The sequence below is a fragment of the Monodelphis domestica genome, chromosome 7, assembly GCF_027887165.1.
Source record: "Monodelphis domestica isolate mMonDom1 chromosome 7, mMonDom1.pri, whole genome shotgun sequence".
Classification (NCBI taxonomy): Eukaryota; Metazoa; Chordata; class Mammalia; order Didelphimorphia; family Didelphidae; genus Monodelphis; species Monodelphis domestica.
This window is the reverse complement of record NC_077233.1, coordinates 212,369,457-212,388,482: the sequence shown is the minus strand read 5'-3', so window position 1 is coordinate 212,388,482 and position 19,026 is coordinate 212,369,457. Positions and strand designations below refer to the sequence as shown.

Here is a 19,026-nt window from a genome sequence, read left to right as displayed (position 1 = left end):
ATGGCATGTGTGCCAAGGATGGCATGCAGAGACCTCTCTGTGGGCATGTGCAACCTCACCTACCAGAGTTAGTTACTAGAAAGGCAGAGGGACTTAGATGGAGCTGTTCCCTTCCCCCTCTCCACTGTGCCTACCTACCCCTCTGCCAGCAGCCCAATGGAAGCATTTACTCTAGCCATGTGCTTGGGGCACTCCCCTCCCTTTTATCCTTCCCCTGTTTAGGGGGTGGGACACAACACTGGGTCTAGGGGGGAGCATAGCATGTATTCTCTAAAAAATTTGCCATCATTGGTCTAGGTTATTAGGGTTAAGTGACTTGCCCAGGGTCATATAGCTAGGACCTGTAGAAGGCCAGCTTTGAATCCAGATCCTCTGGTCCCAAGTCTGGTACTCTATCCACTGTGCTATCTAGTTGGCCCTAGTATGTTCTCTCTATCTTTTTTTTTTAAACTCTTACTTTACGTCTTGGAATCAATACTGTGTATTGGTTCCAAGGCAGAAGAGTGGTAAAGGCTGGGCAATATGGGGTTAAGTGACTTGCCCAGGGTCACACAGTTGGGAAGTGTCTGAGGCCAGATTTGAGCCTAGGACCTCCCATCTCGGCCTGGCTCTCAATCCACTGAGCTACCCAGCTGCCCCACCCCTAGTATGTTCTTAATAAATACTTATTGCTTGCATGACTAAGGAGACAGGTCCAAAATAAGCAATTAGCCTATGGTCAGGCTGCTGATTCCACTCTGAATCAATCATTTTCCCCCTTAAAATAACAATCAAGACAAAACAACAAGAGTGAGGTATCTTGAGTTTTATTTAATTCCTACTCCACAGGAAAAAGAATATTCATGGCCATGGTAATTCTTATTACAAACCTTTATTAAATACTGTGTTAAATACAAAATAACTAATTTCACCAATCCAGAGGGGTCCAATTCAAGATATTTTAAAAAGTCACAGCTGCAAATCCCATTCACAAACATTATAGACATTAACAAGTCAATAAACGTTAGTATCAAAGACAGTCAGTTCATTCCTGTTTCACAATGAAGCTTCATAAAGCACAGTGGGACCTAGTACTGAAGGGAAGTGGACCAACTAGTTTGGCAAACCTGGGGTGGTCTAAATGAGTTTGAAACGTAATTCAGTTTAAAGCTGACACTGTGAACTTAATATCTTTTATCGATAAGGTAGGTAGAGTAGTCTTTCCAGAACCAGCATTACCTCTTTCTTCAAAAAAAAGATTTAATTTCTCTCTGTCTAACCAGAAAAATGTGTACTTGCCCATGTGGACTGATATTCATTTAAAGGGGAATTCTTGGTAGGGTCATAAGCAGCGGAAGTTTTGGGGTTATCTCGAAAGATTGGACCCAATCATGTAAAACCCATAGTCCACTTGAGAATCCCAAGTATAAAGCTAAGGGAACAGGTTGAGATTTCTATGAACATCTGACCCCAAGGCCAACAGCGTAGGACCCAAAAATCAACAGTAAATGAAACTGGGAACAGCTGGATCTTGGCCTTATTTCGACTCAGTGAAGGTTCTTTATAATTTCTCATTCAATAGTTGGTCCTCCTTGTCTTCTCTATTGTAATTTCTTACCCATCTTTAAGGCCCACTCAAATATGATTCTATTCAGTAAGCTTTCTCTTTCTCTTTTTCTTTTGGAAGAAGGTCTTCCAAAGAACTAAAGCATATTGTTTTGCAATTCTCTAATGCAAATATAGAGTAACTATAATAATCTGAGCTTGTCTTGCTCTCCTGTTAGACTGTAAACTCCATGAGGGTAATGACTGAGTGTCTTACCTAAATGTAATCTGTCCTTCAGCACTCAGCATGGCATTCTGCATACAATAGGCACTTATTAAATGTTTCTTAGTTGAGCAAATTAATTTGAGTTCCCAGTTATGCATAGCATAGCCCTGTGTTAGCTCTGGTGAATCAGCTGAGTACATTTTGAATATCTGTTCTGTGACTAATTGTCCTGCTTCTCAATGCCAATTGGCTATATTAATAACTAAATTAATATACAGAAATAGTGGATTCACATGACCTGAAGATGAAAATGCAATTGAACTGAATGATAACCCCAGCTAAACAAGCTAAGGCAATACTAAAACCACATCTATAGAACCAATAATTCTGACGGGACCAGAAATAAAATCCTAGAAGAACAATCCATCCATCCCTCACAAAAGAAAGACAAGGCTCATGGAGACCTTCTTCCCTCACGTTTTTCCATTTAGGATGTGGATTCTCTGTGCTATTCCCTCTGCCCTCTGTCTGAAATGAACACAAAGCACCAGGCTCAAAGAGAAGTCACAAAACATGCATCATGAGGACTCAATTTATAAGGAAGGGGGAAATGAAATTCCTATATGTCTTGCCTTGCTCATGCGTCTTCACTTGAGGAGCTGACCACATGTAGATTAGGGCCTTGACCGGTCAATATCACACCCTTCCTTCCATCTGCCAGGGGATCCTCAAACATGAGGCTTGGGTTCACTACCATTACTCATAAGATATATTTACCAGGGGAAGAATGGGCTTTTACCTCTGCCATTCTCCTGAGGTAGTCTAAAATGATAAAGGGAATATGTCCTGTTTTATTCTTTGGGGCTATAAATTCAGATTTCTCAAAACTTAAAGAGCGATGTAAGGGTTCCATGGGGTTATATCTCTCAAAGTCACCCCTTGGAAAAATAGACTTCGAGGCAGTCCTCACAAAAGACTTTCATTTAGTTTCGTAAGCTTTAGAGGTTTTTTCCTTTGTTTTTCAAGATGAAGATAGGTAGTTTTAATTAATTAATTTTAATATTACAAAGAAGGAAATGAGAAGGAAATCAATGAAGAAAATGGGCTGGAGTGTGATTATTATCTTAGAAATATTATAGTAGAGTGCTTAGTCTGAAGTCAGGAAGATTCATCTTTGTGAATTCAAATCTGGCCTCAGCCACTTCCTAGTCCTGTGATCCAGGGCAAATCATTTCATCCTGTTTGCCTCAGTTTCCTCATCTGTAGATGGAGAAGAAAATGGCAAATCACTCTAGTGTCTTTGCCAAGAAAACTCCAACTGGGATCACAAAAAATCAAACCCAGTTGAAAAAATGGCTGAACAACAAATATGAGTACTTGTGAATAGGATGAAAATAATGGCTGTGGCTCCTACCTCAGGGGGTAATTGGAAGGCTCACATGAGATAATGTATATAATAATAACAAGAATGATAATTTTGACAGACATTTATATAGTACTTTAAAGTTTATAAAGCTCTTTAAATACATATTAAAATACTTTTAAAACTTAGAGCTCTATACAAATGTAAAATACTATTATTACTGAATCTCAATCCCCTTCTGCCTCAATCCTAGGCACTCAAGGAGGCAGCTATAATTACTGCTGGAAATTTTCTTTCACACCATCTCTCTGGTGCCCAACTGACTTCAAGTAGAAGTGGTAGGTTTGAAGTATAAAAACCCTTAGAGGGTACTTTTTTTTTTTTGATAGATAATAAGCTCTCCTATTTTTCCTTTAACTTTGAAGTCTCTCTTTAGTATCAATCTGAAAGCATTCATTTAGCATTTACTATGTTCTAGGCATGAACTAAGTATGGGGAATACAAAGAAAAGACAAAACAATTTCTGTCCTTGAGGAGCTTACCTTCTGATGGAGGAGACAACATGAGCATGTATGGGTATATACAAGAGATGTAGGGATAGATGCTATGATTTCATTGATATAGGGAACTCCTGGCAGGTCCACACCTTCCTCTGCCACTTATAGTTTTAGAAAGTTGACAAAAAGATCACTGAGGGATTAAATGACTTGCCCAGAGTCACATAGTTAAGTTGGAACTTGAGTACGGGTCAGTCTGCCAAACTGCCTCTCAAAATAAGAATGGGGGCAACTGGGTGGCTCAGTGGATTGAGAGCCAGGCCTAGAGATGGGAGGTCCTGGGTTCAAATTTTGACCTCTGACACTTTCCAGCATGTGACCCTGGGCAAATCACTTAGCCACCATTGTCTAGCCCTTACCACTCTTCTGCCTTAGAACCAATATGCAGTATTGATTCTAAGATGGAAGATACAGGTTTTAAAAAGAAAAAGAAAGGAACAAAATAGATAAAAGGTAACTTTAGTGGAGAATGTACTAGACACTTGGTTAATCTAGAAGAACTGCCAGCATAAGTTTGGTACTTGAGCTGAATCTGGAGAAAAAAAAAAGGCAGAAATGCTAAGAGGTGGAGATGAGGAGGGCATTCCAAGCATGGGAAATAGATGGTGGTGGGTAGAAAAATGAAAGTGAGCCAGTGTCATTGGCTGCATGGAAGGAGAGTCATAGATAAAACTGGAAAAATAGGAAGGAACAAAATTGTAAAGAATCCTAAGTGCCAATAGAGGAGTTTCTATTTCTAGAAAATCATCTTTAATTTACAGTCTGCCCAACTTTTTTAAATGTGTAAGTTAATGAAATAAAAGCTTTGAAATAAAAAAAAAAGGTAGTAGTATTCATCTCTATCACCAAGAAGCACTTCTTTTTCTCTTACTAATACCACAGGTCAGGCTACAACATTAAGCAGAGCCCCACTGAGGTCTAAGGTTCTATTGCAACTCACTTCCCTCCTGGGCTAGGAATGCAATTTACAAAGTAGTCCAGGAAGTGAGTCATGTGATTAGACTTCCCCTGAGGGAGGAGACAGATGGCTAGAATTGACACCAGCAGTCTGCTTTAGGACAACTCACCAACCAAAACAATATACTTAGCTGGGATGCCATCTAGATGTCTTATACCCCACCCCCCAAAAAAAGATGGGTTAATAGAATGAAACCTATGCTGATTTAGCAGGACACGCACCAGAAGCTTGGCTTAAGTTCAGAGATTGAGAGTTTAGTCAGGAGATAAGAGGTCGTGGGTTCAAATGTTGCCTCAAAAGACACTTCTTAAGCCATAGCACTGCTGGGTCTGTACCCCAAAGAGATAATGGACAAAAAGACTTGTACAAAAATATTCATAGCTGCGCTCTTTGTGGTGGCCCAAAACTGGAAAACGAGGGGATGCCCATCAATTGGGGAATGGCTGAACAAACTGTGGTATATGTTGGTGATGGAATACTATTGTGCTCAAAGGAATAATAAAGTGGAGGAATTCCATAGAGACTGGAACAACCTCCAGGAAGTGATGCAGAGCGAAAGGAGCAGAACCAGGAGAACATTGTACACAGGACTAATACACTGTGGTATAATTGAATGTAATGGACTTCTCCATTGGTGGTGGTGTAATGGCCCGGAACAATCTGCAGGGATCTAGAAGAAAAAACACTATTCATAAGCAAAGGATAAACTATGGGAGTGGAAACACTGAGAAAACTACAGTGGTTGAGGGGACATGACAGAGGAGAGACTCTAAACGAAACTCTAATGACAACATAGAAATGGGTTCGAATCAAGAACACATGTGACACTCAGTGGAATCACGCGTCAGCTATGGGGGGTGGGGGGGAGGAAAAGAAAATGATCTTTGTCTTTAATGAATAATGCTTGGAAATGATCAAATAAAATATTATTAAAAAAAAAAAGACACTTCCTAGCTGTATGACCCTGGACAAGTCATTTAACCCTCACTGCCTGGCCCTTACCACTCTTCTGCCTTGGAACCAGTACACAGTTAAGATTTAAAGTGGGGGGGGGGGGCGGAAATGGTCTTTGATCAGTACTGCTTTCCTGCATTCCCTATTTGCACTAAGGAGTTTCAATTTCCAAGAAACTAATGCCTACCAAAGCTCTCAAGGTGCAGAACAGGTAAATCTGACTCACCCTCTTTAAGGTCACACATCAGGTAAGACGCTGATTTGGCCATCTCCAAGACTGACTTCCTAACTCATCGCCTGAGATGAGTTCAAGTCACAATTAAAATAATATTCAGCCTTGCCAAGTCAGAGTCAACTTATTAAGTGAAGCTGGGCTGGCCATTCTTAGTAGGGATTAAAGACTCAGAGCCAAGAAGGCCCTTAAAGAACAGGTCTCCCCAACCTAGAAGCGCAACAATTACTTTTGATTTCTTTACCATAACCATATGATGACAATGGAAGAGGATGCTTGTTAATGATGGAAAGTTAATAATGGGTTCAATCCATTCATTCATTTATTCAACAAGCATTTACTAAGCTCCTACTAAGGGCCAGTCTCTTTGCTAGGTATTAGAGGTATAAAGATAAAAAGACTGTCAATCAGGGGTAATTAAGTGGCACAGGGGTTAGAGCACTAGGCCTAGAGAGAGAAGGATCTGGGTTCAAATCTGTCCTCAGACACTTTCTAACTATGTAACCCTGCGCAAGTCACCCTGTTTAAGCAAGCCCTGTTTGCTTAAAAAAAAAAAAGTCAGCGACATAGAAACACAAAGAATTTCAGTTGGAAGAGATTTCAAAAGCCACATAGTCCAACCTAACCTAAATCATGAAATTGTACCTAGTTAATAGTCCTTTAGTCTTTGCTTGAAGAACTCCACTGAGGGGAAAGTAGATCATTGCATTGTAAGATACTTCCAGGTATTGAGAAATCCTTCCTGACTTCAAATCTGAACTTTCCCTTTGCTGCATTTACCCATTGCTGCAAATACTACCCTCTAGGACCAACCAAAATGAATCAAATTCCTATTTAGCTGAATTTATTCAATTTAATTCAACAAATAATTATTAGACTATGTTTAAGGTGCTAGGGCTAGGCACTGTGGATACAAAGATAGATGGATAAGACACAGACTTGGCCTTTGAGAAGTTTACAATCAGAAATGTACAAGAAAAACACATGACTTATCGCTTGGTTATATGGGTACACGATTTGGGGTTTTGGTTTCAAAAGATTGCTCTAGTTCAAAAGTGAATAATATGGAAATAAGTATCAAGTTGTAATATTTGTATAACCCAGTGGAATTACTTGTCAGCTCTAGGAGTGGGGAGGGAAGAGGGGAGGGAGAGAACACGAATCATGTAAACATGGAAAAATATTTTTAAAAATTAAAAAACTTTTTTTTAAGTTTCCAATCTACTCTTATTTTTGTTCCTCCCACTAGGAGCCACAGTCTCCTGGGGGGCTTCTTAGGGGAGGAAGCCAAAACTGCAATAGTCAACAGAACAGAGATACCCTTTCCTGTCTCAAACCCAGTCTGGCCCCCATGATTTGCTTTCTGGATTTAGTGGAAATTGAGCTGCCTGCCTCAGTAACTAGAGATCTACAGGTTGGTAAAAATCTGGACATAATTAAATCCCTCATTTTACAGAGGAGGAACGGAGAACCCAGAGAAGTCAAATATCTTGCTCAAGGTCACACAGCTATTTGGTGGTAAGGTTGGATCTTCTGACATCCAGTCTAGAGGTCTTTCCCATGTGCAACAAAAGCTTTGTGCTCATATTAACTAATGCCAATAAACAAAAAAATAAAAAATAAAAAAAACCAAGAGTGGATATCCATGTCTATTTCCACACATACATGTGAGACAAAAATGTGAGGGAGACAGATAACCTATAATTTAGAAGAAATATTGAACCTTTATTTACTCCCTCTTGAAACAATTTAACACATAGGCAGGCATATTATACAGCCATGCTAATTATACAGCTGTTTGATCAAACCCAAAGCTTCCTTCTTGAGAGAAGGGGCAGAGTTTGTTTGTTTGTTTGTTTTCAAAATACAGAATTCGATATTTTCTTTGGTCCTTTGGGAAAAATGGGGAAATATGGGAACAAAATGAGATGATCTATTGAAATTCCAGTGAAGGAAAAGAAATAGAGGTTAATGGAAAAAGCTTTGAAACAGGTATCAAGGGACAGCCAGATAGCACAGTAAATTGAGCAGTAGGCCTAGAATTGGGAGGACCTGGATTCAAATCTGGCCTCAGATACTTCCTAACTGTGTCACCCTGGACAAGCCACTTAGCCTTGATTGTCTAGCCCTTGCTGTTCTTCTGTCTTAGAATTGATACTAAGTCAGAAGGTAAAGGTTTAATTTTTTTTAATAGAAAGAAACAAGCATCATGTTGACATGAATTCTAGTCTTACTCTAACACTATGTGATCTTGAGTGGATTTTACAATTATAAACAGAGATGAACATCTACACCTCAGAAATCAGCAAAAGATATATATATAAGGGCCTGATTGTTTTGTTGATTGTCTAGACTTGAGAAAATAATGGAGAAATTTAATAATGCATATTAAACATCACAGAGTACTGTACATATATATATATAATATGTATATATCATTTTTTTCTAGAGGACTGATATTAAACATTTATCAGCAGACCACTTGGCAATAAGGGAACTTAGAGATCATCTAGTCTAACCAATTCCTTATTATGTAGAAGAGAAAATGAAGCCAAGAGAGATTGAGTGATTTGGCCAAAGTCACATAAGTAGTAATTAGCAGCCCTAGCTATGTGACTCTGAGCAAGTCACTTAATCCCAATTTCCTAACCCTTTCATTTTATCTATTTTAGAATTGATATTAAGAGAGAAAGTAAGGGTTTGGAAAAAATATATATATATAAACTAGCAGAGCAGAAATTTGAACCCAAGCCCCCTTGGTTCCAAAGCCTCTTTTCTTACCATGCCTCATTTCCTTATCTTTAAAACTTAGAGGCAACTAGTATAATGGATAGAGAGCTGAGCCCAGAGTCAGGAAAACCAGAGTTCAAATTTGGCCTTAGATACTTGCTAGCTGTATGATTCTGGGCAAGTTATTTATTTAACCTCTGCCTTAGTTTCTCAACTGTAAGATGGAGATAATAGAAACACTGGTCTCATAGTTTTATTATGAGGATCAAATAAGATCATATTTATAAAGTTCCTGGTGTTTAATAATTGTTTATTATCCTTCTCCTCCCCCTTCCTTAAAACAAAAAAAGTCAGACTAGATGAAGAGTTCTTAATTTGTGGGTGTGTCATGGATCCCTTGGACAATGTGGTGAAACCTATGGATCCTGTCTCCAAATAATATTTTTAAATAATTGAAAGAAATTCTAAATTCAAGTTAGAGATTAGGAAAAAATAAAGATATAATTTTTCCCCATCTGCATTTACAGTCCCCTTGGAGGCCTCTGGATTCCCAGATTCAGAATCTCTAAATTAGATGATTTTTAGGATTCTTTTCAGTTCTAAAATTCTGTGAGAAAGATGATAGCATCTTGTAATGAAATCAAAGAAAGTAAAGAACCAAGCCTCCCCAAACTTTATTGGCAAGTGGGTGGAAGTAGAGTTTCTCTGATGCCAGATGAGGCAACATGGAAGAAGGATGGATCATTCTGAAGATTCATCAAGCTAAAGAAGTTTGTGTAGGCCAGCTCTTTCCTAGGGGAGCTAGAGAACTTTCTTAGAGAATAGGTATAACTTCTTGTTTGATACTCTTCAAAAAGGGCCTTCCTATTCCTTTTGGGAATGTTCCTAGAATGTAGACTGAATGAACTTGACCAAAACTAAAGAAGCTTCTGGGACCCTGTTTATATGCATTCAACCATATGGTGCTGACATTTAAATATTGTCTTAAATGATGGTCCTCTCCTTGATAAATTACATAGATTAAGAATTAGGGCAGGGGTGGGGGCAGCTAGATGGCTCAGTGGATTGAGAGCCAGGCTTAGAGATGAGAAGTCCTGGGTTCAAATTTGGCCTCACTTTCTAGCTGTGTGACCCTCAATAAATCATTTACCCCCCACTGCCTTACTGCCCTTCTAGCTTGGAACCAATACACAATATTGATTCTAAGATGGAAGCTAAGTATTAAAAAAAAAAGAATTAAAGCAGACCTAGGGGGCCCTTTTTCATTACCATGCAAAGTTTAGAAGAGATTCAGGAATGAGTCTTTTTCCAAAAAAGGCATTTCACTTAGTGAAGCAATAGTGTGGAATATTGAGATAGTCTCTTTTGCTCTTTTTAGCACTAAGAATTCTGAAATATCACTTTTATCACTTTAAGCAATAATAACAGCATACTGACAAATACTACCCACATTAACCTTCTGTCATAGCTAAGGATTCCCTAAAAGGAATAAGATCAGCTGTGGGCGTAGCAGAGAATTGAGTTTAAGCTTCATCAAAATCTGAGGCCAGGATTTAAAGTTATCTAATGTTCTATAATATTTGAGAATTTATTGGGTTAGCCCCATCACTCGCAGCAGAGATTCTCCCTATGAACTGACCATCCCAACACTGACCCAGCAAAGCATGTGATTTAGGGGGGTCTTAATCCCTGTTCTTGGAGTACAATATTAAGTTTGAGATCAGTTAAAATGTGACTTGACAGAAATAAGACCCAAAAGGTATTTATCTCTTGGGCTGCACTTTCTAAATCTCAGGTCTTTGTGAGATGTGAAGAGAGAGAAGCTCTAAATGCCTCTTGGTCCTGTAGACCTTTATTTCCCTTGCTAAAGAACACCATAGGATCACCTGCTTCCAAATGGTGACAGTAAAGTCATCTGTGGACCTGGGCTGGACCCCACAGCTGGCATCCAACTAGTCCAATTAGTCACCCCAAGATGGAAGAGATGAGAGAACTTGATAGCAACCTTGTCCAACAAATTGAAGATGTGCTTCCCCAAACTCCCATTTCTAGTCTTTTCCGGTTTCTTTCCTACCAATGCTTTAGACAGGATCCTTGGCCATTTTTGTGTTATAGACCCCCTTCAGCAATCTGACAAAACCTACAGACTCTTCTCATGATAATGGTTTTTGGAAGCATAAAATAAAATATAAAGGATTACAAAGGCAACCATTCAATATGTAGGCTCACTCATACGTGCCCCCCTATGTATCTATATGCACAAGGGTTTAACAGGAAGAGTTTAACAGAAGAAGCTTTTTCAAATATCGTCTACTGGAAGTACTCAGGTCATTCCCTGGGCCTGTTTCAAATGTTCTTTCCTTTTTCCAGTCTTGAAAGACAGAAAGAAAAAAGAGAGACATGGAGACACTAAACAGAAAAAGAAGAAATTTCTTTCATCCTCAAGGAGATCCCTTTAGGGGGACATAACAGGGAATATTAGCAATAATAGGCAACTGGGTGACATGGCTAGCACATTGAACCTGGAGCCAGAAAACCTGAATTCAAATCTGACCTCAAATACTTATTTGACCCTGGACAAGGAACTTAATTCTGTTAGTCTCAGTTTCCTCATCATATAATGAGAAGGAAATGTTAAACTGCTCCTGGATCTTTGCCAAGAAACCCCAAATGGTGAGTGATTATAATATATATATATTATATAACCTAGTGAAATTGCTTGTCAATGACACATGTATAGACCAGTGGAATTGGGAAGAGGGAGAGAAAAGGGGTGGGAAAGATCATGAATCAGGTAACCATGGAAAAACATTTGAAAGAAAGAAAAAAAATTGCTTGTCAACTCCAGGAGGGAGAAAGACAATAATCATGTAACCATGCAGGAAAATAAAAAAGGAAAGAAAAAAAGGAAAGGAAAGGAAGGAAAGGAAAGGAAAGGAAAGGAAAGGAAAGGAAAGGAAAGGAAAGGAAAGGAAGGAAAGGAAAGGAAAGGAAAGGAAAGGAAAGGAAAGGAAAGGAAGGAAAGGAAAAGGAAAGGAAAGGAAAGGAAAGGAAAGGAAAGGAAAGGAAAAGGAAAAGGAAAGAAAGGAAAGGAAAGGAAAGGAAAGGAAAGGAAAGGAAAGGAAAGGAAAGGAAAGGAAAGGAAAGGAAAGAGAGGTTAAAGGACTTGTCCAGCATCACAGAGTTAGTGAGTCCTTATAGCAGGATTCTGACTCGGGTTCTTTCTGACCAGAGGGCTTACCTTCTATCCTCTACATTGTACAGTATACTACCTAGATGTCTCTAGATGTATACAGACATAATATACTACAAGGGAATACGAGGAGGGTAAAGTAGAAAAATTCAAGAAAGGAAACACTTCATAGAAAAGTGGCACCTCTGCAGAGGCTGGAAGAAGTGAAGAGTTTGAACAGGAACCTCAGGATGGGGTCTGACACAAAGGTATGTATTCATTACTGGTGAGAGAATTCAGACCTCCCTACAGGGGCCACTTGGGAGCAGACTTTTCTGGACCCTCAACCCATACCACTTAGGACTTGCTTCTTCTGCCCACCCTGCTGACTATGAGATCCTTCCTTCATCTCTGTATCCAGTAACACCCAGCTCTTCTCTTGTGACCCAGGTGGTCAGAATACTTGTCAGGACAGATTTTGCCTGTGTTCTATAAGGCTGCTAACACCCTTTCCCATTCCTACCGGCTGCCTCCAGCCTTTCCTCTAATCACATCTAATTTTCCATCATGGTTCACAAAGCAGAGCACTGTCTATTTTTAGCAAGGTGTGGTACCCTCTGCATTTATCCTGACTCTCCCCAGGTGGAAACAAGCATTAGCCCTGGAAAATGTTCCTTTTATTTTCCCCCCTTTTGGTCAGATGTTTTACAAAATGTGCCCACAGATTTAGGCTCTCTAGGGGGAAATAATCAACATGTTTCAATTTGGAGTATAAGGAAACTTAGAAAGGGGGTATTTTTAGGCTTAAAAACCCACCAGAAAGCTTTTACGAATGATTGTTTAGCCCGCTTCCAATCCATGTCTCCCTGTGGATACAATGATCCTCCATGGATGACGGAGGAGTCTGAAGCAGTTAGCTTTTCCTTCCATCTGATGATGCTTCGTGTTCTGAGTCTAATGTTAGCTCCTCAATACTCTTTTCAATTTTCTGAGCCACCCTACCTGGAGCTAACAGTGAGGGAACAGAGCCCAATTCTTTCCATATCTGGCTATCAGCTGTAGTTTTTAATCAAGTGAACAAACTCCAGGGCTAAATTTGGCACAGAAGAGAACCTTGGGGTTATTGATTTAAATAAGCCCCTGGCGAACATGCTTGCAGCTGCAGAGACAACCCCAGTCAAATTCTGCTCTCTTACCTCTGCCAGGGGAAGAGCTGCCAATCAGGCAGCACTCTAGATATGCAGTATCCAGAAAGCGTGGACTGCTGTGCCTAAACCACATCAGCAAGCACTATTCATCTTCCTTGCCTTCCTGACTCCTTTCTAATTCTCAGCCCAGTTGGTTAAACCAAGAGAGGGGTGGGTGGTTTGGTGGAATTAACAGCCCCCCCCCAGGAATCCTGAGTTCTAGTCCTGCCTTAGTCACTAATTTGCTGAGGGGATCAAAAGCTTGTTGTGTTACTTCCCTGGCCTTGGTTTAGGCCAGCTTATTAAGTTCATTTTCAGTTTCCTCAAGAGGAGGAAGAAAATAAGGTTTATTAGTTGAAATATATTGATTGATTGAACTTCAATATTAATTGAAAACAAAAATCAAGGTTTACAAGAGAGGGGGTTGGGTTAGAAGGGTAGGAGCATAAGCAGAGAACTAAAAAACACCTTCAAAGTCAAGCCCAATTCCTTCATTTTACAAATGTTGAAACCCAAACAAAGAGATTTTAGTGATTAGCCTGGGGTCACAAGGCAAGAGTCTGAGGTGGGATCTGAACCCATCTCTCTGTGATTCCAAGTCTAGCCTTCTCTCTACTATACCACAATGCCCCAGAAAAGGTTTCTGAGGTCACCTCTCAGCTCTAAAATCCCACAATTCTGGAAGGTCACGGCTTTCTCCATCTCCCTTCTTTCTCTCTCTTCGTCTCTCTGTTGCTATGGAGGCTGTTCCTCCGGTACTGTTCATCCTAAGATGACGTCATCCAGCCCCAGTCACATCCACCTGACACTGGATCAGCAAACAGCTGGGAGTAACAGCTGATATGCCTAGAATGTCAAAAATGCTACCCTAGTTGCTGATGGAAGCTATGAGCATTCCTCAGCTCCAGAAGCCAGTCAGGCAAGAATGTGGGCAGATTCCTTTGCCCTGGGGTGAGATCCTCAGTGTCCAGGATTTAGCTAGCATCTACCTACAGCCAGGCGGAAGAGGGCTCCGTGTTCTTAAATGCAGAGGTCTGCAAGCAATCCATCCATCATTCCCCACCCGCTGAGACTGCATCAAGAAATCCTCAGGTGGCTCCCATAAGCTGTTTCTCTCAGGCAAAGGAAGCAAATAGGAAGTCCCCAACCCTGCTGAGTGCAGTCTACAACAAATTAAAACACAGTTCCTATCTGATTTGAATGGGTTGATGCATTAATAAAGAAAGAAACATAAACAGGAGTGGCTTTCTAAGTTAGGACACACCTACTGGGATCCTTATTTATAATTTTGTGACCCCCACTTCAGTGTGAGTTTGCTATGATTGCTGTGGGATGTTCAGTGCCTTTGTGGAGATGAAATGGGCTGTTATTGATACCCCCCCAAAAAAAAGTACCAATAGCATTGGTACAGGGCTTTAAGGCTTACAAAGTACTTTATATATATTATCTCATTTAGCAATAGTCAATTAGCCTTTCTTAAGGACAGTGATAAACTGAAAAAGCCTGATGAGGAGACTAAGTTGGATTCTTAGCATAGAACCTGCTCATGTCCAATTCTGGGCCCCATTTTGAGGACTTAATGCCTGTTGGTAAACAATTTATACCGTGATCTGTGTTTTGTCCAGAGTTGATGTTTTTTGGAGAGATGTTTATTTGAATTAAATCAGTACTTTCTAAAAGAATAAAAACTCCTTGAAGGCAACCTGTATTTTGTACAATATTTAGAACATATTAGATGCTTAATGAATGTTTGTCGATTGTTTAATTGGTAGATGAGAAACTGATAGCCACCTTTGAGAAAAAAATAACTCCCCTTTTGGATCATTCAAATGTTTGCCTTAAATCTCATCAGTGGCTGTTCATTCTTTTGGGACTAAAAGACATTTCATCTCCCAGTGTCCCACATTAAAATACAAACATGCTGGGGAGAAGAACTGCCTTAAACGATCATTGTTGCTATTATTCATAATAGCTAGCATTTAAATAGCACTTTCAGGTTTGCAGAGGTCTTTACAAATATCACCTCACTTGATATTAGCAGTTGGTTTCTAGCTGGATAGTTAGGAAAAAGAGCAGGGCTCTGGCTCCTGGGACAGATTGTTCAATAGAAGGGAGGAAGCATAACAAAGCCCTTGGGAAGTTAGGAACTCAACTTGAGAGCAGAAACTAATCTTGCAAATGAAAAAAAAAAAGAGTTTTAGAGATCACAGACTTCTAGATTTAGAGATATGGGGGTCTTAAATATAACTGAATCCAAACTTCCCAAGTTATAGACAAAGGAATTTGAAGCCCATAATGATTGTGACTTGCCCAAGGTCATCCATTGAGTTGCAGGGCTGGAATTTGAATCCTTCAGGACTCACTTCATCCGTACCACATTGCCACTCAGAGAGCATCAGAACTAGGAGGGACTTGGGGGCAGTGAGGTGACTCAGTGGTTTTAGAGCCAGGCCTAGAGATGGGAGGTCCTAGGTTCAAATCTGACCTCAGACACTTCTCAGCTGTGTAACCCTGGGCAAGTCACTTAACTCCCATTGCCTAGTCCTTAACTACTCTTCTGCCTTGGAGCCAATACAGAGTACTGATTCCAAGACAGAAGGCAAGGGTTTTAATTTAAAAAAAAAAGAAAAAAAAAAGAAAGAACTAGGAGGGACCATTAGTCCTATCTCCTCATTTATAGATGAGAAACCTGAAAACAGGAAAGTCTAGATAACTTATTCATGTCACCTAGTATAAGCAAGTATCAGAAACAGAACTGCCCCCTCCCCAAGTTGCCTGCTTCCTAGTCCAATGCGCTTGGGGAAATGGGCAATGAAAGAGGACATGAGAGGGAGACAAAACAGCTTTACCAGTATCCCAGGGTTGCCCCAGGGCAGTTCTGCCCAGCCTGCATTCTAGGTTCTCCAAAGTGCTCCAGGAAAATATCGTCAACAACAACAACCACTGCTTTGCGCGATTCCCTACATCCCTTAAACTCCTTGGGTTTCCTTATTTCTATTTTTTTCCGTGTGCTAAAACCTAACCACACCTCCATATTTTGGAAGGCGCAACATGGTTGTCCTGGCCTGAGTACAGAGAAATTCTTTCACTTTGAATAGTCATAGACTCACATGACTTAGTGATGGACGGGGCCTTGAAGATCCTTTAGTCTAATCCCTTTATTTTGACAGATGAGGAAACTTAGGACATGTCCTAGAATAAAGAAGATTCTTAAGTCCATATTTACAAGATGAGTTATTTTTAGCAAAGCATAAAACCTCCCAGGACAAATAAAATCCCCCCACCTCTCACGCCGGCCACATAATGGGTGCCTGCCTGCTCCTGCCTCTGAGCTGTGATACCATCTCCATCATTCTCATCGAACCAGGGGAACTGAGCAGATTACCAAAGGCCCCCCTGAACAAAGTGCATCATCACAAAAGTTTCTCCTAGCTCTAGGATCACCTCTCTCAAGAATGTGTCAGGGGCATTTAATACTGACTTGGACAAAGGGAATTCCATAGCCTGGAGCCCTAAAATAGGACTGGAATGTATTCAAGTTTAATGAAGTATAAGGCTTTGTTGATTCTGAGCTTTGTAGGGAATAAGGTGTTTTGGAATCAGGTCTTCCAATGCATTGGGTCCATGCTCTCTGCCACTGCCTTCTACTAGAAGCCCTGGAATAGGGAGGAGGGGTTGTGATGGTCAGTGTGGGACCTCTACCAACAGATGTCACAAGCTGTCAGTTACTTGGGAGAACAGCCCTAGAGAGTTGCTTTAGGCACATAAAGGTTAAGTGACTTGCCCAGGGTCACACAACCAATATACTAGAGGCTGGTTTCAAACCTCAGTCTTTTTGGCTCCAAATGCCAGAATGCCTCTATCCTAGTGGCAACATGAGGTATTATATCCATGCAGAACCCCCAGCCCGTGGAATAAAACCATACCAGTTGGTGTCTGGATGGTCTTTGGATTTCAGAGATTTTGCCTTGGAAGTTCTGTCAGGTTTCATGTTTACATTCAATGATGGGGTTTTCCTCTGAGGGTACTTTGAAGCTTGGGGACAGAGAACAAGGAAGGGTCCCAATTTCTTAAAAAACAAACAGTTTAAAATGAAATTAGGTCTTGCCTCTTGTGACCAAGAAAAACAAATAAAGGATCTGAGAATTATAAATTCCTCCCAATCACCATTTCCTGCCCCATCCATTCAGAGCATCTCTGACCATTTGCTCCTGTGTTATCTGAGGCCTGGAAATGGTAAACACAGCTTTAAACAAAGCTTTTTTCCTTTCCCCAAATTGCCTTTCTGGTTCTGAGTTTCCAGTGAGATGACTAGGACCCTTCCCAGCAGCACAAAGTGTCTGTGTTGGTTGCTGCAGTCACCTGGCCCACCTGTAGATTCACACTAGAGATTAAAGCAACCACAGCTCCATGGCGTATTTTCCTTTCAGCTCCTTCCTAACACAACTAAGTTTGTCAGGGTAGAAAGAGCCATGTCAATACACACCCAAGAGAGCCTCGAGTCTGAAAAGCACTTTTTAGCAAAGGAGGGAGGAGTGGGAAAGGAAAAAAGAGTGTCCACTCTTGGGGGGGGGGGCTTGGACTGGACATAGCCTGGATCCAGAAAGGGTCACCTTCCCATCCCTGAACCATAGGGAAGTTAATTGATTCTGTAATAGGGCAGTTTGAGCATCCAGGTTACAAAAAGGTGGGCTCTGGTTGATCTGGCATCCATCCAGGCTGAGCTTCTCCCTAGAGTATAATTGTCATTTTAAAGTTTTTTAAGACCCTGTGAACAAAGTCTTTGCCTATCAGGCCCTTTTGTTTTCAGGAAGAGATCAGTTTCCTTTCCTGAAGGCATTCATGTTGAATTTTGTTATGGAACTTGTCTAAAACATAAAGTATCTGGTTAATTTTTTGCCCTCTGATAAAGCCTTTGAATTTTTTTTCTTCCTTCACCGGATACCCTAGAGATTTCTGGTAACCACCAGACATGACCCAGGACCCATCCAAAAGCATATCCAGCAGTGGTAGCCAAAGACAGGCCTGGAAACTCCAAGCAGAGCCTCTCCCCAGGACCATCTCCTCTAAAGCCTTGTTCCAAGGGCACCAGGCGCGCTGGGAGATTCTTTAACATCTCATTTGGACACTTTAGATTCCAGTGTGTTGGGCTGGTAGAGATACCTCCAAATGGCATAGTAGTGGGTGCCAGCTCCAAATGCCACAAAGAGGTGCCAGATGGCATGGGCAAAAGGAATCCGCCCGTCGCTCTTGAAGAACACCATCCCAAAGCAGTAAAAGACACCTCCAGTCATGAGCTCCAAGATTCCATCAGTGTTGGGCTGTCAGCAAGGACAAGGGGAGGGGAGGGGACGAGTCAGTAATAGAGTAGAAGGCAGGGATGGGGAACCAAGCCTAGCCTGGAATTCAGCTGAGGCAGACAGACAGATACACCCAGAGACAAACACACACAAAGAGAAATGGGGGGGGGGGGAGTAGTGGGGAGGGAGAGGGAGAGAGAGAAAGAGAAGAAAAAGAAGAGAAAGCGACAGAGACAGAGAGAGGAGTGGGGAGGGAGAGGGAGAAAGAAAGAAAGGGGTGAAGAGAGAGAAAAAAGAGAGAGAGATAAAAGAGAGAAAGAGAAAGAAGAGAGAAGAAAGAAAGAGGGAAAGAGAGACATTGGAAAAAGGCCCTTGTGAGTTCAACCACTTGAAAAACTTTGACCCCTTTACTTTTGTCAGTCTTCCCTATTCATCTAATAGCATTTCCCCCACCTTTTTTTTTTTTAAGAGAAAGGGCACTTATATGGTGCCTTCTATAGGTCAGGCACTGTGTTAGCACTTTTTACAAATATTCTCTCACTTGATCCCCACAACAACCCAGTGAAGGAGGTGATGTTATTATCACCATTTTATAGGATAAGAAATTGAGACAAATAGGTTAATTGACTTGCCCAGGCATATAGTAAATATCTGAGGTTGCATCTGAACTCAATTCTTCCTGACTTCAAGTCCAACACTATCCACTGTGCCACCTAGATGTCTCTAAAAGGAGAATTTAAGGGGAAAAAACATGAAGCTACAACAATCACTCACATTTCCATATGTTTTGAGGTTTGTGAAATGTCACCTATATCTTCAGAAG

At 40.8% G+C, this 19,026-nt stretch overlaps 1 protein-coding gene and 1 non-coding gene across 4 annotated transcripts in view; both read right to left on the bottom strand.

Moving 5' to 3' along the window:
- Positions 1-790: 790 nt before the first annotated feature.
- The window catches only part of MMD2 (monocyte to macrophage differentiation associated 2), a 123,121-nt gene continuing 104,885 nt past the window's right edge, over positions 791-19,026 (bottom strand). Inside the window, exon 7 of one of the 3 annotated variants that reach the window (XM_056806457.1) lies at positions 791-18,224. In XM_056806457.1, the coding sequence (XP_056662435.1) occupies positions 18,021-18,224 (204 nt within the window). In that variant the 3' untranslated portion in view covers positions 791-18,020. Of the gene's footprint in view, positions 18,314-19,026 lie in introns of all 3 variants that reach the window. The other 2 variants (XM_056806458.1, XM_007498429.3) reach the window with 2 other exon arrangements.
- On the bottom strand, positions 8,382-8,441 carry MIR7330 (microRNA mir-7330). Its single transcript, NR_127546.1, has one exon. It is a non-coding gene; the product is annotated as a microRNA mir-7330 (primary transcript).